At 37.2% G+C, this 27,995-nt stretch overlaps 1 protein-coding gene across 1 annotated transcript in view; it reads left to right on the forward strand.

Annotated features, from left to right (window-relative positions):
• The window catches only part of STIM2 (stromal interaction molecule 2), a 150,499-nt gene that overhangs the window by 72,675 nt on the left and 49,829 nt on the right, over positions 1-27,995 (forward strand). Inside the window, 1 exon segment of the mRNA XM_032495374.1 lies at positions 21,626-21,740. Coding sequence (XP_032351265.1) covers positions 21,626-21,740 — 115 coding nt within the window.

Raw genomic sequence — 27,995 nt, forward strand, 5'->3', positions numbered from 1 at the left:
TTACTCAGTTGATCTAAGTTTGTGCTAAGGTTTATTCTGTCAGTAAGCTTGGTTGGATCTGTTTCAGTTTAGTTTATTGTCTTAAGTCTTTCTATGCAGTATAGTTTGTTTTTTAGTAACATAACTCAGGCATTTTTCTATTCCTTTTTCTTAGAGTTAAGTGATTTTTTTGTCTCTCTATTCTTTAGAAATAATATAACTTAACAGTATTTTCCATATTAACTTAAAATAATACTCACTGACCCTTTTATTGATTTTTATAATTTTTTTAGTAGTAAGTTTACTGGCTTTCCCTGATTTTCATATCTGAAGAATTTTGTATAATAGTTTGATTTCCCTGTTGACCTATCTAGTGTTCGGCCTGTTAGAGTTTCTCCCAGGACTTAGTGCTGCAGTCACTAACCACATGGTCTTCAGAAGATTGTTTTGCTCTAGAAACCTTTTGTGTGGTCTTAAAGTATTGTGCCATATCAGGGACATGTAAGGTAAATTGTTCTTATCCTCAGGTAACCCCACCATATGTCGACTACAACATCATGGCTTATAAAGCATTTATATTGTCTCACATTATCTTCAGCCTTTTTTTTTTTTTTTTTTTTTTTTTTTTTTTTTTGAGATAGGCAAGACAGGTGGTATCCCTCTTTGTAGATGAGGAGCCTGAGGTTTAGAGAGATTGTGTTCTTAGGTCACATAGTGTATGTAAGGAGAACTGGGTTAGAGCCCAGGATCCTAGTTCCTGTTCACTCTCCAGAAAATGTTGAGACACAGTTCCAAGTTAGTTTTTCTTTTGTTGTTGTTGTTTTTTTAAAAACTTGTGATCAGCTTTGAGCTCTGGGCACTGAAAGAACCTCCCTATGTCCATTCTTGAACTGTGTTTCTGTTAATAACCTAATTTTAGTTGGAAACCTCTAGATATTGATGTCAGCTCTTTCACTAGGACCTTGTACCTCCTCATTCCCTCTTTTTGGTTTGAATCCTATTGACTTAATGTTTTGAGTGTTACCTTAAGTTTGCCTGGAGGATCCACCTTACCTTGCCCTAAAGATTACTATTTTCACCTGTTAATTATTTCATTTAGACTTTCTGTCCTGGCCTTGCTGGGTCTGGCCTGGCTTGATATTCCTCATGACCTAGTATTGGTACTATCAAGGGTTGATGACTTGCTTTTTACTGTTCCCTTGGCCTTTTTGTAATGTTATTAGGTCTGGAGGGCTAAAACTATAAGGCTAGTAAAGCACAACTGATAAAAAGAACATTTTAAAACTGAAGGACTATTTTACTTTCATTCTGAAAATGCTTAAAATGGTTTATCAGTTACAGTTGTTAAAAGCCAAAATTCAACTGAGTACATTTTAAAGATCTTCTTGGCTTTGTCCAGTGATTCATGAATTGGGCAGCATCCCATTTAGTAGGTAGAAAGGAGCTCTGAGGAGCTGTACAAAATGAAAGACTTTTATAGGCAGAAAGGTGCAGAACACGGAAGCAGATTGGTTGTCTCAAGGTCAGCTTCCTTTAGGGGACATTAGGGGCCTATCAGACCGATTACCTCAGTAGTGCTGACTAGATAATTCCTGCTTAACTGTTTTGAGATTCCATTCCTGGGAGAGGCTGAAACTAATTTAAGTATTAAGTCTTGGTTTGCTGATGTGGGGCTTAGCAAAAGTGACTCCATTATGGGCTTATTGTCTTATTTTTAACAATCGCCCCCTTTTGATCAGACTCTTGGCCTAAGAGATATGATGAAAACTTAAGGCATTAGTGCAACTGCCTGCTAATGCTCTCAAATTCTTGCAGTTTTTGCTGATCCTCTGTGTGGTATTCACAGGTCATGACTTCTGGTTCACATTTTTTAAGTAGGCCATTCTCTTTGTTCCTTCTCTGAAGTTCCAGTCTTACGGAGATCATTTGCTTGTTGGTTAGTGACTGCAGACATGCACTTAAAGCTTTTTTGAGAATACAGCATAGCAGGGAGACTGTTACGATTATTCCCCAAGACCTGAAACCAATTAAATCAAATAAGTCAAAGAAAGAGCCTGCTAAAGAAGTCACTTTCTTAAGCCAAGTGGCTTATTTAGTGATCTTACGTAGCTGAGTTTCAGCTTCCCTGGAAGTGTTAATTCAGGTGTAGCAGCTGGTTTTGGTCACAACACAGACACCTTCTTGCTCAGCTAAAAGATAATCAAGAGCTACCCCATTACCAAGAAGTTAAGGATATTTGTGGGGCAGCTATTGCTTTTGCAGCATATTCTGTTTTATCTTCAAGAGTTAAGGACAGGTTCCTGATCATAGCCTCATTTGTACTCACTCCTAACCAGGGAAGTATGAACCTGCCACAGGAAGTGAATCCTGAATCATGAGTGCCTCCTCTTAGGTCCCTTCTAACTTGATGATGTAAATTCATGGGAGTTGACCAATGAGGTGTCTCACTTTGATTGTGGGCAGTCAAGGGTACAGTTAGATCACCTAAGAGGCATTGCCAGCCATCTAGGCATTCATAGGTCCGAGGAGAATGATAGCCACCACAGACAAAGATGATTCCTGTTGGGGCACAGACCACTCCCGCTGAGATGGTCCTGTTAATGGATTCATTCACAGGGATTATTGCACTTGCCAGTTCAAGCCATGGGTCAGTTAGGTTTTCAGTGCATTTGGGAAGTAAATCTATCCCGAAGGAAAAAAAGTTCTAAATTCCTTACAAAGATGCGGGTGCTGGTAAGATCCTTTTGTAATTGGGGTAGGATCCAATTTATATAAGCATAAGAATGGGGGGGGGGTGCAAATGTACCATGGTTTATGTAGGTATTTGTGTCTAATTGGATAAATACAATTACAATTGGAGAAAAGTTAAAACAAAGCAGTGGATGTTCTGGCCATAAAAGTCAGACTCTGTAAGTGACTTCTAAGAGGGTTTGATTGTAGTTTGTTCCTCCCTTCCTTCCTCCCTGCATCCCTCCCTTCCTTCATTTTTTATAGTTTATGATGACATTGGGAATAGAAGAAAAATTTGTCACAGGGAGCACCAGGAGGTCTCTAGCATCATGGACAAATTGGAGTTTCTGATAAGAAATCCAGGAGAATGAAAGGTTACCCCTCGTAACAGTGGCCTGGGAGATATGGATGATGGCATTATCTTTCTAGACCAATGCCAGAGTAAAGGAAAAAAAGAGAAGAAACAAAGGCTTCATGTTTAGCTAAAGTGTGAGGTCTTGATCCAGTGTCTTGTGTGGAAGCATTCTGCCTCAATGTTGGTTACTTCTCTTCCTAGTCAGTCTGGTTTGGAGGTCTCCAGTGTTTGCACAGGACCAGATGTCAGATGTAGCCTTCTTCAGCTGTGAAATGTGTACCCAAGTTTTAATGCCTTCGAGTTTCATGTTAGTGTCAGTGGTCAGGAGCACTTGGTAAGGTCCTTCCCAGTGGGGCTCAAGGGCTATCTTGTTGCCATTTCCAGAATATCTAATCACCAAACTCTAGACTGTGACCAACAGGATCCTTTGAATTGGGATCTGGGAACAACTTTTTTAACCTGTTGATGATAGGCTTTAGCATAAGAAAGACTTACAGTGGTTGGTCATATTAGCATATGATAACAAGGAGTTGGCAGAAAGTTGTATACCAGTAGCTCATGTGGAATGAGTTTGTTTCCTAAAAGGAGTACTGCAAACAGCCAGCAAGATCAAGAGGCAGTCCCTTAGGCCAAGGGAATCCAGTAGTTTCAGCAAGTTTTGCAGAGTTTTTGTTAAAGCTTGTATGATTTGCCCAGTGAAGTGAGTGCCCGCATCACTGGAGATTGTGGAAGGTATACAGAAGTGGGAAACAGGTTTTCTAACAGTTTCTTTGCCACTGTGATGGCATTAGCCTTGTGGCAAGGGAGGGCTTCATCCCATCCAGAGAACATACATACAGTAACAAGAGCGTATTGCTAACCCATACTAGGTGACAGTTGAATGAAGTCCAGTTGTAGGTGCTCAAAGGGTCTAGAGGGAGGAGGTTTGAGGCCTCTGGAAACAAAAACAGTTTTCCCAGGATGTAGACTTGCCAGGTCAGACATTGGTGGTAAACAGTTTTATGGAAGTCTCCTCACTCATGTGTATTCATAATTTGAGTCATCTTAATTGCACCACAGTGGGTAAAGGAATGCAAATACTGGAAGATGGGGTTTGCGAGGGAGCCAGGAAGAACCAAGTGGCCATCTTGTGTTTCTGTAACCCCAGCTATTCATTTACTTTACAACCATTATTTGCCCATCATGGTTTCTCTGATTCAGGAGCACATTGTTGCCATGTTGCAAGGACATTAGGATGACAAAGGTCTGGCAACAAGGGGGTCAGTTTTTACAGAAGCAGAATGGACTTTATCTACATGTGCCACACCTTTACAGATTCTGTTGCTGCTGCCTGTGCACGAAAGTCATCTAGGGCATTTCCCTGATAGTCAGGTTCAATCCTTTCAGTGTGAGCCTCAATTTTGATATAGTTTCAGAAGGTGAGATAACAGCAGCAAGAACGTCATTTATTTGTTGTCCATTTTTGGTTGGAGTCCTAATGGATGTAAGAAAACCCCTTTGTTTCCATGACGTCCCCAAATCATAGATGACCCAAAAGCACATCAGCTGTCAGTATAGATATTAACAGTCTGTCCTTCTGATAATTGGCATGTTCTGGTAAGTGCATGGGGCTTTGCTTGTTGGGCCAACTTAGCTAGTGGGAGATTTCCCCTCTCAAGTAGTTCGTCTTGAATAGTAACAACTTAGCCAGCTGGGAAATTCCCATTTTCATTTGTGTAGTATGACCCATCAACAAACAAGATTAGATCAGTATTAGTCAAAGGGGCATCTAGTAAATTGGTGTCACGAAATGGAGTGTTGTTGTCTTGCGGGCGTGGGTTCCGCCTTTATCAGGCGGAGGTAGTAACAACAGTTAAGAACACTGCAGTGTTCAACGTACAGATTAAGGTGGTGAAAGAGCTCATAAGAAGTTAGTCTGTTTGAAGAGAATTGCTGAGTCAATTCAGAATTAAGAAGATTTTGGACAGGATGTAGAGTTTGTAAATAAATGTCATTTCCTAGGATTAAATCTGCTGAGGCTTCTACTAAGTTTGCAGCTGCAGCTATAGCCTTAAGGCAGTTGGGCTAGACACAGACAGCTGAAGCAAGTTGGATGCTGTAATAGGCCGTGGGCCTGTGTTTATTACCATGGTCTTGCATGAGCATTCCCAGGGCTTGGTTACATTGTTCATGTACAAATAAGGTGAAAGGCTTTGCATCATTAGGTAGCCCTTGGGCAGGTGGTTCTTGCAGCACTTGTTTTAGTCTTATAGAGGCCTACTCAGGTTTATCATCCCAGAGTAGGGGTTCAGGGACTAAATTTTAGTAAATTCAGAGTGGGAGAGCTGATAGAGAAAAATTAGGAACCTGTAGTCTACAACAGCCAGGCAGGCCTAGGAACCCATGAAGCTGTTGCTTAGTTGTAGGCCTACAAAATTTTTAGATTAGTTTAACTCTTTTTGGAGATAACTGGACTCCTAGTGTTTAGATTATGACCTAGGTAATGAACAGGGTCTCAAGATAATTATAATTTTTCCTCAAAGACTGTATATTTCTGTTTTCAGTGAACTGTTACAGCAAATTAATGGAATTTTTTATGGATGCCGTTTTGCATAGCAAAGGGTTATCCACGTACTGTAGAAAGATTCATTTCCTGGTGAACTGGAGGGTACATCTTGGTGGAGCACTTAGGAGAAGTAAGAAAGGGCTTCAGTGAATCCTTGAGGCTTACCTATCCAGGTATATTGTTGATTGTTCCAAGTGGAAACAAATAGGTTTGGCTGTCGGAGTGGAGTCTACAGGGATGCTGAAGAAGGCTGAACATAGATCCATAGCAGTGAACCATTTTGAGTCAGGTGGAATTTGCGACAGAAGGTTGTTTGAGTTTGGAACAACTGGGAAATGAGGAAGAGCTGTCTTGTTAATAGCACTTAAGCTGTGGACAAATCGCCATCCTTAAAGATTAACCCTTGCATGATTAGGTCTTCTATTGGTGTGAGGCCTTATATGGCCTTGGGCTTTAGTGGATGTTGAGGCAATTTAGAAAAAGGTTTAGATATATGTATATCTGAATTTTTATAGGTTCTATGCTTTTACTCTTCTGATGACAGTATTAGAGGTAGCCCACAGATTGTTGGGTACCTTGATTAAATTAGGGATCTTTTGCTGGAATTCTTACTCTTCTGTATCAAGGACAAATTGTAAAGAACATAAAAAATCAGGTTCAGATTGGTCAGGAAATTCTAAGGTGAGGTCTCCATTGGAGGCAAAACGTATTAGCCCTTTTAATTTAGAAAGCGGATTTTTTTACTGAAAGATTAACTGGAGCTGTATCACATAGCAAAAAGGGAAGTTTTTCAGGGGAAGGTCTCAGAGTCATTTGTACTGGTGATGCAGGAGAACAGATGTGGGACATGCGTAGGGCCGAGTCCCAGGTCTCGGTTGAGCCCCTGGGGCGTGCCCCGCCAAGTGTGGGTCCTTGGCTTCCGCAGGAAAGAATTCAAGAGCGAGCCACAGTTGAATGAAGGTAGATTTATTCAGACAGATACAGTGAAAGGCAAGAGAAAGGCCATGAGGTGTGGGGTTTGGGTGCTCAGATTAAAAGTAGATACACACTTCCTAGACAGAATGTGGGCTGTCTCTGAAGACGGAGAGAGAGGGGCAGCCTCGAGGCACCGTGTTGCTGGTTTTTATGGGCTTGGTGGCTTCATATGCTAATAAGTGGAAGGACCAGTCTAAGTAGCCTGGGAAAGGGGCTGGGATTCCCAGGAATTTGGCCATTTTCCACTCTTCTACCTTTTGTGGCTAGCCTTGGGATTGCCGTGGTGCCTGTGGGTGTGTTATTCACCATGTTAATATATTACAATGGGTGTATGATGAAGCTCAAGATCTACTAGAAGTTAAATCTCTCGTCATCCTGAGCCTCAAGGCCTACCGGGGGTTGAATCTTTCACCATTTTGATGTTAATTGCTGTAGCATTTCTTGAATGGCTGTGCCCTGCCCCCTTCCATCCTGTCTCACTGGTTGAGATAGAAACACTGTTCATTACATACCCCGACTACAGAAATTTTTTTTACTCTGAGTGATTTGTTCTTCTCTGGGAGTGGGGTTTAAAGTAGAGAGTGTAGCTCCAGGATCTACCAGAATTTGGAAAGGTTTTCCATCAATTTGAATTTTAGTTTTCCTGTGGCTGTCTATGGGAATTAATGGTAGCAGTTTACTGGAGAGTTCCTTGGAGTCTCGTCAGTCCTAGGAGGGGTCCGTATGGGGGCCCTCCTGCAGGGATATATGTGGGGGCATTGAAGTCGATGTTGAAGGATTTGCATAAGATCTTTGAGGACCGTCTTTTTTCCAGTGTCCCAGTTGGTTGCAAATGAGACATTGATTACTGGGCCTGCATTTTGATGATGGACCCCCTAGGAGTGTACAACAGGGGAGGCTCAGATGTTATTTTGGGTTCTGGCTTTGGAGCTATTGTAGCTGTAAGGCTAATAGCTTGGTGGACTTTTGTTTCAAAGTTTTTTTTAAAGTGTCCAGCTATAGTTTTGAGTTCAGTCAGACTGGTGGCTTCCCATCCTATTTTCTGCCTTTTTATGAATCCACTAATCTCAGGGAATACTCCATTTACAAATAGGGCAGCTAGAGCAGGTTAGGTGACATCATTTACTGTATGAAACCCAGAATACTGTAGGAAGAGAGCTTTCAGATGGGCTTTCACATCTGCCGCAGATTCATCTTTCTTCTGTTTGCATGTGAGAATAATAGACCGATCAGTGCAGGCAGGGAAGACTAGGAATAGCTTTTAAAGGATCGATCGCTGTTTTGTGAGCTTTTTCTGTTCTATGGAGGAGAGGACCAAGTTAGAGATTGAGGATCTCGGAAATCATCCTCGAGGTTATGCCATTCTCCTTCATGCATGCATTTTTGGACTTTACCAGGTCCTACCAGCAAGTGCACAAGTCGATAAAGACCTGGCAGCACCGGGGTCATAGAATTCTAAATTCTTCAGAAAACTTTCGGAGATATCCCCTTGAGTTTAGTAAATTCTTTAACTATGGCCCTTAGTTTGGTCTTTGACCAAGGAGTGAAAGTTTCTTGAAGAGGATTGCCTCCAGCCTCGGGTGGCCTTATTTTAAAGAGTAACTGTTTAATAGTCTTTTCAGAGTGGAAAGGCAATTTCCTGAGTACTCAGGACAAGGAGAATAAAAGGGAGCGGTAAGACTCATGTCAGTCTTACTGTCTGTTTTAGGTACCACTTGTGTATATAATTTTTCATAGATTTTTTGCAACAGATCTTTCAGTGAAGCTATTTTGGAATCTTTAAACCTTTCGGAGGCTTTTGCATATGAATTAAAATAGATACCCTATCCTGTTTGTTTGATTTGGGCACCCTTGCTTTCAAGTGTAGTTCTTAAATGAGTGTTCTTACCTGATTGGAGTGTTCCCCATAATAGCCATTGTAATTCTAGGTTGTCTTTAGTAAAATTTTGCCGTTTTTGTTCATATTTACAACTTCTGGGACCACAGTTCTTAGACATAAAATGAGCAGGTATGCCAGAAAGTGGCATGCTCAACTCTGTGGAACTTAAGGATCCCATTTCTTTAGCTAAGCATTGGATCATTGCCTCATGGAATCAAATTCAAACTTAAGGGGGATATGCTGTTGGGTTGGGGCTCATGTGGTGTTTTATGGTGTACCTCACTGCATGGAAATTTTCTTGAGGTTGGCAAGTGACCCAGTCAAACCAGTTCTGTGATGAACTTAAAAATTTAACACAAGAGTCTAGAGTTAGGTGTGACTGCTCTAACAGTCTTTAAGTACTTAACTCATGACCCCCAATTTCTTGGCTTTGGCTTTTGAGATTACCATTAGCATCAGCTTCATGTTCACATTAACAAGAGACCAGTGGTAACCTGGCGAAGAGAAGGCCTTGTAGGCACCACTGGCAGTTTACAGTGTATAATCTGGGGACTGAACCAAGGGCCTGGAGTTTGAGTTCCAGGTGGAACCAACCATCTGCTAGCTCAAGTTGACCTTCTCTAAACTGGAAGGCCTATCAGATTGGTAGCTCAGTGCAAAGAGAGCAGATCTAGAACTGAGAGGAGCTCACCCACAGCTCTTGGAAATAGTGAGAAAGAGAACTCAAAAGGGTTTGCAGGTACCAGTGCCTGTGTTTCTTGTTGTACCTGAAGCCATCAGAAATTTCCTTTGGATCCCACTGCTGCCACCAATACTATTAGAAAACAAAATTCAGTTGAGTAAATCTAAAAGATCTTACTGGCTTTATGCAGTGGTTCGTGAATCAGGCAGCATCCCGTCTAGCAGACAGAAAGGAGCTCTGAGGAACCGTACCAAGTGAGAGACTTTCATGGGCAGAAGGGAGCGGACACGGAAGTTACACCAGCAACAAACAGGTGGGTTGTGTTATGGCAAGGTCTCCTTCCTTTAGGGGATGACTGGGGTCTGTCAGGCAGATTATCTCACTAGTGCTGATCAGGTGATTCCTGATTTATTGGTTTAGGATTCTGTTCTTGGGAGAGACCATAACTATAATTAAGTCAGTCTTGGTTTGGTGCTGTGGGGCTTAGCATAAGTGACTTCATTTTGGCCCTGTTGTCTTGTTTTTATCACAGTTCAGGTTTTCCTATCTCTGCACTGGTTCCCTCAGCAGCTCCTGCTCTTAAGTCTCTTTTAGTAAACTGAGGCTCTCTGTAGTTGCGTGTCAACTCTCCAGGCTTAGGGGCCTGGGTTTGTTGTGTCTTCCTCTCTTTTATGGATCTAAGAGATGTTTATTTTTCAGTCTGTTCAGCTTTTTACTTGTTAGAATGGAGTGGTGACTCCCAAGACCCTTGCATGTAGAACCGGGAACCAGAAGTCTCTTACATAAGATTTTTGTCGTTCGGATTCTCCTTTCCTTTCTTTCACTTTCTAGGAGGCTTTATTCAGGTACATAGCTTTGATTATCTGTGTATATTCAGTTCTGACTTTTTTCCTGAATACCAGTTTCACATTTTGTCTGCTGGGATCTCCAACTTGGTGTCCTAAATTCTAAAAAAAATTCATAACAATCTCTTGTTTTCCTGTTTAGGAAGTCTCATGCTGAGCCAATTACTGCCTTCCTTACAAAACTATTTCCCCTGAAGTTTGTTATTTTTATTGGTGTTATCACTCTTACCTACAACTCAGGCTTAATGCTCCATACTCGTCTTTCTCTGCCTTCTTGTCTCCTCTGAATTGTTGTTTTATTATTATTATTATTTGGTTTTCCAACTTGTCTTGCCATCGCTCATCTTTTCCGCCTTTAAAGTAAATTCTGACCATTTGTACTTGATTAAAATATTTTAGAGTATGGTATTTTGCTATTCCCTGCCTCCTTTCAACTTGGACTGGGTCTTCATAGACCAGTAGTCTCAAACTTAAATGTGCATCAGAATCACCTGGAAGACTTGTTAAAACACAAATGGCCAAGCCCATCTTCAGAGTTTCTGATTCAGTAGGTCTGGGATTAGACCCAAGAATTTGCCTTTTTAAATATTCCCAAGGGATGTTGACGTTGTTGTCTAGTGACCATGCTTTGAGAATCACTGCTAAAGTCCACCAAGTATGGTCTAGATTTCTTAATTCGGCATTCACGATCTTCTGTAGTTAGTTCCTAATCTGCTCTTTTAGCCATTGCTATTTACTGCACAGCTTCTTTACACACTCTTTACTCTAGCCAAAGTGAACTACTGACAGGCAGCTGTTTGTACACATCCTGTGTTCTCATGAGGCATTTCACTCATAATTTCTCACAGTCTCTTCCTGTTCCATTTTGCATGTCAAATGATACCCATTTTTAAGATTAATTTTTAGATTTTGCTGAAATAGAACTTCATCTATATAAAGTCTTCCTTGTTTATTTTAAATTTTTTCTATTGTTCCTCTAAGCCAGAGTAACGTTGTACCATGTCTTTCCCTTATGGCATTTGTTGGTTTATAGTTTAGCCTGACCCTTATTTTCATTTTATTCTTTTCTTTCAGTCAACTTTTTGTATTTTATTTGTTTCACATTGGTTATCTGGCATATGTTTGGTAATTGAGAGAAGTTAAACTCTTTCTGTAGGCTATAACTAGGAGCCCTAACAGGCCACCATTCCCTGACTACCAATATAGGATTGTCTTATTCAAAGAAATGGATTACAGTTGCTACCCTGAGTCTCAGTGATGGAAGTATTTTAAACTCCTTTGCTCTTTTCTACCCTTAAAAAATCAATGAATGATAGAAAAAGACATTTAAAAATTACAATATATGGCAGGTTAATGGGATCTCAGAGGTTGGCTTTCTTAATGATCCTGAGGGTTGAGCAGTACATTTCAAGTAAATATGTCTTTTGTCACACAAACACACACACACACACACACACACACACACACACACACACAATGGAGTACTACTCAGTCATAAAAAGAATGAAAATTTTGCCATTTGCAACAACATGGATGGACTTGGGAACATTATGTTAAGTGAAGTAAGTTGGACAGAGAAGGATAAATACTATATGATATCATTTACATGTGAAATCTAAAAAATATAACAAACTAGTGAATATAAGAAAAAAGAAGCAGACTCACAGAGAACAAACTAGTGGTTTCCAGTGGAGAGAGGGAAGGGGGAAGGGGCAGTCCAGGGGTAGGGGATTAAGAAGTACAAACTATTATGTATAAAATAAGCTACAGGGATATATTGTACAACCCAGGGAATATAGCCAATATTTTATAATAACTGTAAATGGAGTAAAACCTTTAAAAATTGTGAATCACTGTATTGTACCCCTATAACTTATATAATAGAAATAGAACTATGTATATAATTAGGTTGAAACAAATTTTGGATGGCTTCATACCCCTTAGTCTCTGTTAAAACATAATAATATGCAGTTGGACAATTGACTTATAAAGTCAGTTTACCAGTATGATTTTGTGATTTCTTATATTTTTACAATAACTTCTATAGCTTGCTGGTCCCCATCAATTAGATCTGTTATCTAAAGTTTGTATATTTTAGGATGATTTTGGCTGCAAATAGTATAATACCTGAATTAAAGGAGTTTTAACAATTTTTAGGAGTTTAACTTTTGAAATTTGTGGTAAGTCTCAGATCAGATGGTTTCAAGGTTAGTTCAGAGGCTCAGTGATGTGCAGGGCTCTGTGTTAGCCTTTTTTCTTTTTGTTGGTTTTCTACTCATGTTTGGGAATGGCCACAAAACTCCGAGTATTATATATTCTCCCATGATAACATCAAGAGTAAGGAGATTGAGGGATGTTACTCTCCTTTTATCTCTGTCTCTCTTTCTCTGTTTTATCAGAGACCCCAACATATATTACCAGATGTAAATTAAATATATAATAGATATTTTATAAAATAAATATAGTTAATAAACTTGTATGAGAATTTTAATCTCAGTAAGACTGAGAATCCCTGACTTAATTCTGTGTTGTTCTTGGGAATTATCAAACAGTGCTTTGGTGAATCTAGGTAACACTTTCCTTAGGATAAAAGTTAAGAGAGAATATGAAAATGTATGTCAGAAGCTCTGATTAATTTGTAATTTTGTTTTTTAATATATTGGCCATATAAGGGAGCTAATTGGTATGAAAAATATGTGAGGTAATCATACTCAATGGAATAACTTTATTAAATGTCAGATAAAATGTGCTTTTTTATTAAAGATAAAAAAGATGAAGAAAAATTATTTTTAATTTTGCTATAGTAGTGTCATAATTTGTCTAACAATTCTCCTGTTGGCAGTTTGAGTAGTTTTAAATTTTTATTATTGGTACCAATATTGTAACGAAAGTTCTTGACCTTTTTATATAGTTCTGGGAGTGTTGCTGTATGATAAATTCTGAAAAGTGGAAATTCTGGGATAAAGACAACAAGCATTTAACATTTTAATTGACTTGCCAAAATTGCCCTCCAAAAAGGTTGTACTAATTTGTACTCTCACAGATGTATGAATGTGCCATTTCCCACACCTCCTGTACAGGCTGTTTTTTTTCCCCCAACAACTTTATTGGAGTATAATTGACCTACAATAAATTGCGTATACTTTTCCATGTGGTTACATTTCCAGCAATCTTTATTCCTTTATGAAGATTTCCATCTGATACCATTTTCCTTCTGTTTATAGGACTTTAAAAACATTTCTAATAGTATGGGACTTCTTGTGACAAACTCTTTTAGTGTTTGTATATGTGAAAAAGGTTTTATTTTGCCTTCATATTTGAAAGATACTTTTGCTAGGTAAGAATTGTAAGTTAACAGTTATTTCTTTTATACTTTGTGCTGTTGAAGTGTTCCCTGGGTTGTATGGTGTCTGATGAAAAGTGTTGTCCTCCTTGTCTTTGTCCCCCTTACTTAATGTGCCTTTTCCCTTCCTCAGAGTTGCTTTTAAGACACTCTATGTCTCTCATTTTAAGCTATTTGACTATGACTTAGATTGCTGTAGTTTCCTTTGTGTCTCTCGTCTTGAGGTTTATTGACCTTGTGGAATCTGTGGGTTATAGTTTTAATAAAATCTGGACAAATTTTGACCATCATTTCTTCAAATACATCTTTTGTCATTCCTTGGCTTCTCAGGGACTCCAGTTACACCTATGTTAGGCTGTCTAAAGTTTTCCCACAGCTCATTATCTAATTTCGATACTTTCTGATGCTTATTGTATTTAAGTTTGCTGATGTTTTAGTTTGCTGTATTTAGTCAGTCAGTAATCTCATTTGATATTTTTCATATATTTTATTGGAATTTTCATGTTTAGAATTTTGATTTGGGTCTTGCAAATTTTTTTTTAATCTTACATGTCTCCATTAACATGCTTCATATTTACCCTAACTTCTTTTTTCCCCATCTTAGTATTTATCCTAACTTCCTCATTTTTCCCTGCCTTAGTATTTACCCTAACTTCCTTTTTCCCCCATCACTATATTGCCTTTCCCTTCTTCCCTCTCCCCACTGGGAACCACTAGTTCATTCTCTGCATCTGTGGTCTGTTTCTTAAATACCTAGAATATAGCTGCAATAACTGTTTTACTATCTTTGTTCACTAATTCTCTCACATGTGCCATTTCTGGGTTGGTTTTGATTGACTTTTACTCTCATTTGGGGTTTTATTTTTCTGTATTTTAGCATGTTTGATAGTTTTCACTAGATGCCAGACATTGTTGATTTTACCTTGTTGGATCCTGAATATTTTGCATTCCTATAAATGTTCTTAAGCTTTGTGGACAGAGTTAAGTTACTTGGAAACAGTTTAATACCTTTGGCTGGTACTTACAAGCTTTTATAGGTAGGGCCAATGTAGAGTTTAGTCTAGGGTTAATATCCCCAGGGCTTAGGCAAAATCCTTTTTGGTATTCTACCTGGTGACCCACAAATTATGAGGTTTTCCACTTTGTCTTGGAACAAGCACCATTCCCTGCCCTGTGTAATTTTTAGGGATTTTCTTCAGTTCTTTTGCATGTCCTTTTTCCTTGGCTTGCTGTAGCTTCCTTGCATGCATGAGCTAATCAATAGTCAGCTAAAACCCAAGGCACCCCTCCTAGATGTCCAGGCTTCTCTCTCTGTGCAGCTCACGCTTCTCTGGTACTTAGTCCTAGACTCTCTAGCCTCCCTTGGTCTCCCCAGCCTTCCAGTTTCATCTCTTCAGCTTCAGAGAACTGCCAGTCTCTGCCTGGATTCTCTCTTCCTGCACCTTATTCTGGAAGTTCTCTCCAGGAACAAATTTAGGTCAGTCATAGGGCATGCTTTGTTTCTTGTCTTCCAGGGATCACTGTAGTTTGTTGCCTGATGTTCAGTGTCTTGAAAACTGTCGTTGTGCATTATTTTCTCTGTTTTTTTTAGTTGTTTTGAAGAAGGATGGTAAATCTGGTCTCTGTAATTTAATTTTGGCAGAAAGTATAAGTTCTGACTTACTAAATTTTAGCAAATAAAAAACAGGAGATTTTTTATTTGTTACATCTTGAATGCTTATCATTACTTAAAGAGAATTTCACATATTGTTAAATCTGAATGACTCACCTTATATATTATTGATGTTATGCTGATTGGATATTAGTTTATGTCATCTTATGAGTATTGATCACACAATTCATGTGCAAGAAAGACATTTAAGTAAGTCTTTGGGTATTTAAAGCTCTGGTATTTGAGACCAAATTCTAATGGTAGATTTTGGCCAGAGACTAAGGTCGAAACTTGACTTTGGTATCTTTAGTTGCCATGGTACCTACCTGTTTTAACTCCAATAAAAGCAACAAATTTTTACCATATATTTGTAAAGCTATGCTCCCTTCTTCATCTTCATAGCTTTATGAGGTAGTTTTTACCTCACAAATGAGAACACAGGAGATAAGTCATTTGACTCTTATTTTGGTGTTCTTTATAATAACAGTACAGTACTTTTTTTTTTTTAATTAGTGGACAGACTGATGTTGAATCATGGGTAATTTTGTTAGAGATTTTTGGATTATAATCAATAATAATCTTTAAGAGTAATCATGATATAGATCATGCATTGGTTTCTGTAAAACAAATGGCAGGCAAACTTCATTTCATAAAAACACTGTGTTTTACAAGTTTCTTTGTAAATTAGTTGTTTGACTCTGTCATTTGTCATCTCTATCAACTGATCAGTCAATGCACTAGTGTCATAAATAATGGCTAAATTCTACAGTTGTTTTTAAAAAGGCCATGGTCTGTCTTAAATGGTGTTGACAGTAATTGTGAAGCCAGTTGACTCTTGAGCTTTTCTGAGAACAGAATTGAAAGGAGGTCATCGGTGGATTTATTGTAGGTAAACTGGGGATTGACTGATGGGTTTTGATGTTGGAAGCTCAGGGAATGGGATTAAGGGCTGAAATGGTACTATAGCAACACTGCAGGGAGTTACAGTGCTCACTGCGGAGTGCTGCAGTGCTCACAGGAGGTGAGCAGAAGTGTAAAGTTATGCTTGTGTTAAAGTGTAGAAACTAAACAGATTAGCTTGAAATTTTCATTAGCGTAGAATTTACATGTTTGAATTTAGGATCAGAGGAAATTTTTTTAAGGTAAAGGTAAAAATAATTTACCTTTTCCCCCCATTCTTTCATGAAAACACATTCCAATTTGCCTGTGTTTTTGTGTCAGTGTCATCACCACCTTAGATGAAAAGATGAAAGTTACTAAAGCAAGGAATGTCAGTACCAGCCTCTAACTAACACTGGTTACGGCATCTCGTGTGCTGGGTTCCAGTCAAGTTTGATAATTGCTGCTCTCTGTAGATTTGATTCTTAGATCAGTGATTATCAGCTGATGTTTTGTAGTATCTCAGACTGTGTTCAGTTACTTTAAGAAATGGTATACAGTGTGCAAATCAAGGCAAAAATCAAAAAAAAATAAATGATTTACATGGAATAGCTGACATTGAGTGTTTACTGTATACCCAAGCACCATTCTTTACACTTCATATGAAATAAATTAATTTTTGCAACCCTTTGACTTATGACTTTTATTACTATTTTGCTCATGAGAAAACAGAAGCATAGAGCATAAAGTAACTTAAGGTCATACAACAAATAATAGATTTGGGATATCTGTGTGGTCTGTGAGTCCTTGCTCACAACCATTGTGCTGTTTACTTTAACAATTTTGGGATGAAGAGAGAAACATGGGCAGCTCATGCTTAATTAGCATGTTATCACTTCTGAGAGTTTGGGAATCAATGCATTTTTATAGAACATCTAGATTAGGATGGTGGTGAAGAACATAAACTTTGGAATTCTTCAAAATTTACTTCCAGTATTAGGTCTCCTGAATAGCTGTACAAAGTAGAATAAATTGCTAACCCTCTCCTGGCCTTAGCTTTTTCATCTTTAAAAGTGAGAATAATGGTAGTTACCTTTCTTGTTATGCATTATTTCCCCTGAGACATTATACTAACCTATTTTAGTAGTATTTTCAAGACAGGAAGACCCTGCAGGTTTTTTCAAGGAGCTCATCTGCTTTAACCAGCTCACATGTCAGACCTTGGACACTGTTGTTTTGATGACAGGTGTCCCTTGGGAAAGTTCCTGCTTATGTTGTCAGTGAAAAGGCTGTGGTTTTCCTCTCCATCTCTGTTGTGTATTTTGTTTCAGAATATCTGAAATGGTACTTTAAGAGTATTGGTCAATCTTATCTTTATAAATGTCTGATATTCCCCAAAATGTGTATTAAACCAATCAAAATAGTCAGGGTGAAACTCACTTGTTTAGGCTTTACACTTTAACAGAAATCACATTGATATATAAAAATCACTCAAAATACTCTTATTGTCTCATACTTCTATGCACTATGAATGCATTTTAATTTAATCTTCATAACCATGTGTAGTAGACAATTTTATTTTCCTCACTGTACAGAGGAGAAAATATGAGGCAAAAGAGAACATAAGTAATGGAGTCAGATTTTGAATATAGTCTGTCAGATTCCAGAGTCCGAGTGCTTAACTGTGATGATAAATCACCTCTCCTGGGTTTTGAAGTCTTAAAATTACGTATTTAAATTTAAAAAGGGAAACACAGGTTTATCATTGTTATATCATGGAAATCAGGGCAAGGTTTGTGTAGCCCAGGCCTTCTGAGGAACTGAAACTGGGAATTTGTGAAGAACCAAGGCTGTTCTGTGCTGTTTCTTTCTATCTCTGTGCTCACGTCTGTCTCTTTCATATTTTCTCTCTCTGCTTATTGGCTTCCTCCCTTCCCCTCACCACCTGGCCCATCTTGACCGCTCATAAAATGGTACCTTCAACGGAGTGTCATTATCACTCAAAAAATCCAGAACCGTGGCCAAGTGACCTAATGTTTCATGGTCTGATTTGTAGTTTCTTGTGAGATAGAATCCTTTCATCCTGGTCAGGCTCTGGATTGTTTCCTTCTGTGTCAAGTGTCTGCCCTTTGATCACATAGCCATAGCAGTGAGTGATAGGTCAAAGGAGGGGTGACTGGCATTCAGAGATCCACACTAATGTTGGTAGGAGTTCTCAGGGAAGGAGGTAGAGGCTGAATATAGAGTCTCAAAATATTTCTATACTAGTATGTATCAGATTTTATTAAAGCAGTATCAAAAAATAACTGCACAAATACAAGATACAAATATAAATACAAATGCAATAAACCTAAAACATAAGCAGTAAAAATAAATACAAGAAATAACAGCACAAATATAAAACACAAGTATAAAATGCAAATGTTACAGGTGCAAGGAACTGAAATCAGCTTATCATTTAAAAGGTAACTGCCTTCAAGTTTATTAAAGTCAAGGAAAGACTGATGGAACTATTCTAAATTTAAGGAGACTAAAGGGACATGTGGACTAAATATAACACATGGTCCTAGATTGAATCCTTTTGCTACAAAGAATATCATTGAGGCAACTGGAGAAATTATATGTGTTCTGTGGATTAGACAGTATGGAGTAGAGAGTATCAGTGTTAATTTCCTAATTTTTGTGGTCATGCCATGACTATATAGTATAACATTATGTTTATAGGAAAACATGATGAATTATTCAGTGGTAATGAGACAACATGCTTATAATTTATTCTCAAATGATTCAGAGGGTGAGGGGGAGCTTTTTGTTGTTATGCAACTTTTGAGAGTATTTCAAAATAAAAAGTAACTTTCTGAAACTGAATATGTAGTTTCTATAATGTACCAGAAGATCTGAGTGAATGTTTTTGAAAAGATAATTCAGTAGTCATGTATTATTGAGCACTCCTTTATTTGTGTCATCAATTCAGGCTTTCTACAGTAGGTTTGCAGAATAGGATATGTTTCCCAAAGAACTCTACATTATTTGCTGTACATTATTTGAAGACTTACTTCATTGGATTTCAGAATCTATTTTCAGATCTCTTAATTCATGGATTTCAGTGAATAAGAAGTATTTGTCATTTGCTCATGAGTTTTCAGTTACAGGTGATTCTTTTAAGAATTTCTCTACTAGCCTGCCTTATTTCTAAAATTTGCAATTTTCTGTAAAGTTTTAGAAAAGTTTGAGCAGTCACAGTGTTCTGCACTTCTGTAGTATATTGGGAAGAGGGTTTAATGGACACTGATGGTTTTTAGTGTATTTGGTTTAGTTAAATATTTTCCAACATTTCAATATAAAGTGATTCTAATTGTAGTGTTTTCTAATTATATTTTGTGATCAGATGTTGAAGATAGATGAGATATAAAATATACTTTTATGTTTTATGAATATATTTTTGTGTTATCTTGGGACTTGTGTTTTAAAACAGAAGTAAGTATATATTAATGTTTAAATGATAATTCCAGGGAAAATATAATTTGGTGTATTTATTGTTTTCACCCAACTTTCTTAGGAGCCAGACAGTCCTTTTACATAAGCAAGTACACTATAGATATCTTTATAAGCTTTTTTAAAATTTCCTTTTTTGATATCTTAATTATTTTATTTTGTTAATCACGTATTTTGGTAGATATTTATACACTTCTTCTGGGCTCTCAAAAAAAAATAGTTCAGTAGCTAGGATGTGACATCAGTTTATATATGATAATTAGCTTTATTTTCTGAAATATTTGATCCTAAAACCACAGAACTCTACTTCTGGATTCTTTGTGTTCATGTGGTGAAAAGAATTTCCTAGGACATTGTTTTTTTAAATGTATCACATAAATGAAACAGTTTCCATTTGTTCCAACTGACTGGACCATTTCCAAGACAGGCTTCCTCTCCGCTCTCTCAGTCATCATGTTTTTCAATCTAGAATTTCTCTCTAGCTCTTGGATCTATTCCAAAATAGGGGCAGTTTCTGAGCATCTCAGTGGCAATGATTTTTTCCAGGTATATCTACAGGATTCTGAAAAGATTGGTCAGGAAGAGGAAGAGGGATGGGCAGAAATAGGGAAATAGACATAGGAGGAGTGGAGGCAGTGAGGCAGGCCCCTTTAAAGATAACTTTAAAAGGAGGCATTTAGAAAAAAAGAGTAAGACACTGTTTAAAACAGCAGAAAATGTAAGTGCTAGAGTAGACCTTCTAGATGAATGCTTTTCAAATTACCTGTGAGGGGCCAGGTTTTTCATTTTCAGTTCATTATGAATAGGACCTACATGGTAAGTACATTTGCCACTTACTTGAGTCAAATTCTTTGAAAACATTGTCTAATTGCTATAAAAGTTTCTAAATTCTGAAATTCCTCCACTTGTCTGTATGCTGTACACTGGTGTCAGTTTGCTGACTGACAGTAGGCTGCAGACCACATGCTGAGTGGTGGTGTTTTCCCTAAAACCTTGTTTCTTCATTTTGCACCCAAGGTTATTTAGCTAAGAAAAGTGAAATGATTTTCTCTATTTTAATACAACTATAAAATTTTTCTTTTTTTAGTTTCAGTAGAGGATAACTCTACTCAAAAGCAACATTTGGTCTTTTGTCTGATGATAATATTCATTGTGTGTATATAAAAGTCAGAAAAATACGCCTTTAGGGTTTGGGGCTATATAAGATTCTCACTTTCTGCATTACGGATTTCTGAAATAATCTTGTGTGTGATCTTATACTTTTGGAATCAGAAAAAAATCAATAAAGATGCGAAGCAAAACAAGAAACATCAGAAATACTGAGACAGAAAAAGCGTAATAATAAAAAAAACAGTATTAGTTTCATAAAATTAAAGTAATGGGTTAATATGGGGAAAGCATCAAAAGATAAGGCCTAAAAGATTGTCAGGGATGGGGTTGGGAAATGGTATGTAATTCATAAAAAGAAGTTTGCATTTTATTTGGTAGACAATGGGGAGCAATTGAGGAATTTTATATAATGAAGTAATACAGAGTAGGTTGGTTTGTAGCAAGAAAATTTTAGTGTTTTCTCTCTCTATATATTTTAAAGTAAGATTAAGAGGATCTACTTCAGTTTTGTAAAATACTTTAGTTTTAAACACTGTAATTGAGCTGTAAATAATGACTTAAAAGATAGGAGAACATAGAAATAATGATGCAGAAATTGAGATTAGCATTTATTGTGTTCTGAAATACCCTGTCACTAAAAATTTAGTAAAAATGTATAATATTGAGGTAGTATATGATGCTGTTGAGCATAACTGTACTGCTTGGGTTGGAAACTCATCTCTGATGTTCATTGTTTTTTCAACTTTGGACAAATTCCTTAACTTCTTTGGATCTTGGTTTTCTCATCTATAAAACGGTGATACATAATACTTTCCTTATAGAACTGTCATGAAGTTAAATGACTTCTCTCCCAGTGTGTGTGTGTGTATGTGTGTGTGTATAGATAGGACATATTTATCATATAATGTAGAATAGTACCTGATAAATAATGAACATTAAACAGGTACTTTTACTGCTGTTGTTGCTGTGGTTAGAAGGCATCGCATTAAGCAAATTTCATAAACTTGTAAGAATAACGTGAGTATAAAATACCAACAATGTACCAGTTATTATCTGAAAATCACCAACCACTGGATTTCAAATTTTATTTCTTTCTGTTTTATAAAGAAGAAAATAGTGAATTTAAGTATACTTAACTTAGTGTGCTCTCTTTATAGTTTATCAGAGAAGATATGAAGTACAAAGATGCTACTAATAAACACAGCCATCTGCACAGAGAAGATAAGCATATAACTGTTGAGGATTTATGGAAACGATGGAAAACATCAGAAGGTAAGACTGTTTTAGTGATCTGGATCCTTCAGCTGCTTTTCTGCCTGCTTAACTGTTGTTAACTCACTAATTGCAAAAAACCAAAAAATCAAATAACATTTCTCTGAGGATATTTATATTTTAGTAAATAATTGTTCCATTTTTGATTTTGAAATATGGTTTTCATTTTTCTTAGGATTTATTGAGGGTCAGCCTGTCAGATAATTTAATACCTTATACTAGAATAAATAAGATAATGCATGTCTTAGAGCTTAAAGTTGTAGAGCATTGTTTCATCTGTTAAATGGCATTATTGTAAAAGATTTATCAAATAAACATATGGATCCCAAAGTTTTCTTTTCACTTAAGGAAAACAGTTCCTAAAGTCTTTAGAAGGCACAGAAGTTTTAAGCCTTTCCTTAAGTAAACCCTTTATGAAGTTTTCTAATAGCGCATGATAGAGTTGTGTAATTTACATTTTATCCCTTTTTCAACTTGTAAGTCCTCAAGCTGTCTTATGCATAGCAGTTGTTTAGGGCCGGAAAAATGTATGACCTAAAACCTTAACTTGATCCCTAATACTAGAAAACTGCTTAAAAAAAAAAGTCTGTTAAGCTTTTTTTTTTTTTGTAACAGAGTCAACCAAGATGTCTTTTTCTAATGTTTCTAATCTTTTATCAAAGTCAAGCAATTATGTTGTAGCATGTATTTTTTCAAATTTTAATATTTTTTAGGGGGGGTAGGTAATTAGTTTTGTTTATTTATTTATTTTTAGTGGAGGTAGTGGGGATTGAACCCAGGACCTCATGCATGCTAAGCACGTGCTCTACCACTGAGCTATACCCTCCCCCTGTAGCATATATTTTACTCTGCAAATTTGAGTAATGAAATGAGATTAAAAAGAAGCTGGGGGTAGATTACCAAGTAAGAGTATGAAGAAATAATAATGTTTACTAGACTGTCAGTGGTAACATTTGGGAAACTATTCCATTAATGTTCAGTATTTTTATTAATGTAGAAGGTTTATAGCTTGTTTACATTTTTGTTTTCACTTTTTAAAAGAGGCATCTGATGAAATACTCCGAGAAGAAGAAAAAGAAAGAAGGAAAAAATACCGCTGACTTCAATGAAAGATACATAAACTTAAAAAATATCTGTCTTTTCATTTCCCTTCCCCATACCATTTTAGTGTAATATGAACGTGGGTAGGAATAGGAATAAATGAGTATAAATTTCATGCAGGAAAGTGCTAGAATGGTTGAAAACTCAGTAAGACAGTCTGCTTATATGAGAACTCAGCACTGTGTAGGTATTAGTAAAGGACTGAGAAACCCATCATGGAGTCTGTTGCTACTAGTGTATTTTAAATTCGGGGTTTGTGGTAAGTTGAATGGCGCCCACTTAACTATGTTTGAATGGAGAAGAAAAGATTTGACCACTTCTCACTACCTGTTGTGCCACCACCCTGCTTCAGCCCCCATCTCTTTCCTGGATAATTGCAGTGGCTGCCTAGGGATTTCCCTGTGTATACTTGTGTTCTTCACTTAGCAGAGTAATCTACTTAAAATATAAATCAAATTTGCTCGTAGTCTGTATTGGCTCAGAGTAAAAGCCAGAATCTTTACAAAGATCTGTAAGGCTCTACATGATCTGCCCTCCACATACCCTCTTCTCTTCCTTTTCATGTCCTGTCCGTCCCTCTCACTGTGCTCTGTCCCAGCTGGACTCCTTACTATTCTGCAGCTGCAGGAATGCTGATGTCCTCTTGGCTAACTCCCTTAACTCTTTTATTACCTCAGTGCTTTTTCTCTCCCTGAGGCCTGCTCTGACAACTCCATTTAAAATTGCAGACCACACCCTCCCCACCGCCTTTGTTTTTTGGCACTCTTGTTGATCTCTCTTCCTCAGCTTCACACTTTTTCCATGTCCTGTATCACATTCTAAGATACAATACATTTGACTTATTTGTTATGTTTATCTCCCTTCTCTCCAAGGCCCCCCGAGAATGTAAGTCTCAGAGAGTAGGGGTGGGGAAGAGTTTTTGTCTATTTTATGTATTATTCTGTCCCAAATTTGAGAGGATTCTGCCCTCAAATCCCATTTTGATTTCCCACCCTCATGTGTTTTGGGAATCTTTTGTGATTTATGAGAATGTTTGTTTGGTTTTAGCTTAGCCCCTTATATCTCTTTTCCCCTAGGCTTTCGCCTTAATTCCTGCCTCCTAAAATTTTACCATTGTGATGGTGAAAAGATTTCCCCCTAAGTCTTTAAAGAATTGGCCTCAGTTATCTGCTCTGTGCTTCTTTTTCTCCTAACCCCAGCCTCTCATACAACCTTCTTAGGTGATCAGGGCTTGGGAGGAGTAGTCTTAGGGCATCCCGCTGAAACAGCAGCAAGAGAAGGAAGCGCTGGGTGAAATAAACTGCTACCAGAAGCTTTACAGTAACCTAATTGATTTTCCTAGTATCATTTCTCTCAATTGATTTTACCGTGTCACACACTTTATTTGTTAAAGGGCTCATGTAAAGGCAGGGCATTATTGCTGGACCAGTGGTTCTAAAGTCATAGCCTGGAGGTGTCTCAGGGACAAGTCATGATAAATGTGTAGTTCTGGTTTCATCTGGTGTATTTTATTTCTGTTTAAGATTTCTCCTGGGAAAGAGAAATTCTTCTGAAAAGGTTTGGAAACTGCTTGTAGAGAGATTAAAATGCAACAATATGTCATTTAAATATTTAATTTAAATTTAAAATTCAGTTGAATATGATTACAGATACATGCACAGGCACACACACATATGTTTGTACACACAAACATGCAGTCATACTTTGCCCATCATTGTTGTCTCCATTGCCTAGAGCAGTGCCTTACTTACTTTGATACTCAGTAAATATTTGTTGAATGAATGTACAATGCCTGATGAGCATTGGATACTCAGTAATTCAGTTCATCAAATAGTTTGAGTACAAGCATTTCTGCTGTAATGAAGTATATGCATTCCTGAAAAACTTGCACTTTGTAAAATTATGAACTTAAAAATTAGAGTGTATGGAAGAAATTGGGTTGAAGCAGACTACTCAAAACCTATGCAGGTTTGTAATCAGAACACTAACAATATTAATAAAAATACTAGCACAGGTACAAAAAGATGTGTTAAATTCCTAATCAGTAAATACTACAGTATATTATAGAACTTTACCTTAAAAAAGTAAGTAAATATGACCTACTAGAAGGAGATACTGAGGTTGCTAAATTTAAGAAGGGCAACATGCACAAAAATAAGAGCTGAGCAACAAGCATTTCTAAGACAGAGGCTGTGGCCAGATTGAACTAAGAGGAGGAAGGAATGGTGAGCAGACATATCGTGTTCATAGGTTTGCTGTCTTGGTGGTCTTTATACTTTGTATTCATTTACTGTTACTTGGTGATGTAGAATGATAACACCTGAGGAAAAGTCACTGGTGAACTGATGTGACTTTTATATTAACATGATCCCTTTTTACCAGTTGCAGGTAAGCTAATTCATGCTTATCTATTATGAACTAAGCAGGCATTAGATCCTAAGTATTAAAGATGAGCTAAATGCATCTCTGGGCTATAAGGAGTGAGTAGCTGAGTGGGAAGAACAAAGTAAACAAATACTTGCAACATACGTGATGTGTACAGTAATAGAAGTAAGTGTCAGATATGGAGATAGCCCACTGGAAGGACTAAAGAACTCTCTGGTAGGATAGTACCCAGAAGGTAGTGTTTGCCATAGGCTGTTAGGGTCGACCAGGAGTTCTGGAAGGGAATAAGGAGCTAGACCATAAATGGTAACCCCCTTATAGCTCCTTCATCAGTTACCTGAAAATGTGCTGGAAGTGGAGGTAGCACACTACAGGAAGTGTGTGGGCTTTCAAGCTGTGCAAATTTAAATCCTGGCCCTTCTGTTTGTGAAGATTAAGACGTTTGGCACATTTAAAAATTCGCTTATAGGATGCAATTCTTGTGTGATATAAATGAGTAATGTAATGAAACTGCCTGGCATAATTCCTGGCCATACCAGGTAGGCACTTATTAAGTGTTGACTTACTTATCTTGTAAAGATGCTGAATGAACTAAAATGTTCAGCTCTAAAGTTTTTAAGGTTTTTGATTCAGTCTTATAATATTCATCAATAAAATGGACAGGTATATTTGGCTGAATACTCATGATTGTAGTGTGCAATTCTCTGGAGAGTGAAATGTACCTGAGATCTTTATGGAATGTTGTCATTGGGGGGAGAGTAAAATTATGTTCCTCAGAAATTGATCTTGATCTCATACAGAAAAACTTCAAAATGACCTGAATGTACTTTTGTGTGTGTGTGTGTTTGTGAGAATTCTTGGTTAGTTTGTATATGGCAACAGTCCAATGCAAATGAAAGCCATTTTAAAAACTAGTATTAGATTTCAGACAGATTTCTATTAACTGGATCAGTTGTAAAAATTATTGAATGCAGCAAAGGAAAATATAGATAGAAAATTATTGGTTATGTATAAGATTTAGGGACCACAGTAGATAAAAAACTGATTAAGTAATGTACTGTTTTTAAAAATGATAACTCATTGAGTTAAATAGTTATTATAACATGTGACAGCTATGAGGTAATCTTTCCATCCTGTTCAGCACGGGTCTTATCTTACCTAAGGTCACTGTGTAATTTTGGGCTTTACAAATTGAACAGACATTTGGAAAATTTGCAGGGGGTTTATTATTGGTTTTTGTTGTTGTTAGAAATTTAAAGGAACTGAAATTGCCTGAGAGAATGAAAAATGCAGGCATTTAATACTGGTTGTTTTCAAGTGTATATAAAGCCTAGCTCTAGAGAAATGACCAAAGTGTTTTCTTTCTGTTTAGGAAAGCAAAAATGTAAATGGTACATAGAAGGAAATATAAAGGAAAAGAATTCCTGACCTATGGGTGTTAAGTTTCTAAAAGTAAGGAGGATTATGACTGTTTCCTTTATATAGATCCTTAATATTGATACAGATTTTCTTCAGAGTGTGAAAGTTTAAGTTGAACTCTAATCTTAATGAAATCTACCAGCTTTTTTAGGTCTATGCTATTGGTTCCAATGAGACTGGAATGTAAAAAAATGTAAAAGGATCAGTGCAGATAGTTTGGGATTATCAGAAGAGTAACTCAAAATATAGACCTTGTAGATGATAAAGTAGTATTATCTTTGTGGCATCCATGAACACAATGTTTGTTTGTATGTTTACAGTATGCATGGCAGTCACTATAGTGGAGTACTAAGTATAAGATAAGGCCTTTCTCCTCCAGGAGCTTACAGTACTGTTACCTGTGCAGAGATGAACTGTTAAATAACAATACTGGAAGGGTCGATTAAATGCTAGGTAAGTGGTTCTATTATGGGAGTTTAAAGGAATGAATAGATTTATTATGGGGAAGTCTTCATTCTTGCTGATGACTCTTCTGCAGAATTTTGAAAGAGAGAAAATTTTCCTACAGAGAAGTGAGAAAGAAGAGATATATAGGTTAGCACATTAAAATGAATAAATGGATAGGTGTAAGTCCAGACTTTAGTCCTAAATCCCTCAAAAGAACACAATTTACAAGTCGGAAATACGATTTTTTAGTGTATGAGTTAAGAATACATCACTGATTTAGTATGTCTTTTGGTATTAACGTGCAGTGCTTAACCTTTCTGTGTCTTAGTTCTGTCATCTGTTAAATGCTGGTAAAGGTTGTCTACCACATCAGATTGTTAAGGATGAAATGAATTTATACATGTAAGGTACTTAGAGCAGTGCCCACCACATAGCAAGTGCTCAATGATTAGCCCTTGTACTAGTGTTCTTGTCAGATAAATGTGAACATGGCTCGTGGGGGACGTTGGAGATTGATACTGCTGGAAGAGGCATCTGGGTTGGGGAATAGTAGAAATGGGGCTAGTCAGAGAGGGAGACCAGACTAGTGAGCCTTGCTGATTAAATCTGATGAGCTGCTTTAAGAGTGACAAGTAAGATTCTACTGATAATACCGAGTGTAGTGGTTGCCTGGAGCAGCACTTTATTGAGGATTCTTGATCTGTGTCTGGTCTCAGTAGCAAAGAAGGATATTATTATAGAAATGATTGGTTGGCAGTATTTACTGTGTGTGTGGGAAGTTATGTAGCGTATTTTAACATTTTTATCATCATTGTACTAAATGTTAGCTGTTATAGCGTCTTGTTTTAGAAAACCTTCTATAGGAGAGTTATAGGATAATGAATTCACTATAGGCCTGAAAAC

Source organism: Camelus ferus, chromosome 2 (genome assembly GCF_009834535.1).
Source record: "Camelus ferus isolate YT-003-E chromosome 2, BCGSAC_Cfer_1.0, whole genome shotgun sequence".
Lineage (NCBI taxonomy): Eukaryota > Metazoa > Chordata > Mammalia > Artiodactyla > Camelidae > Camelus > Camelus ferus.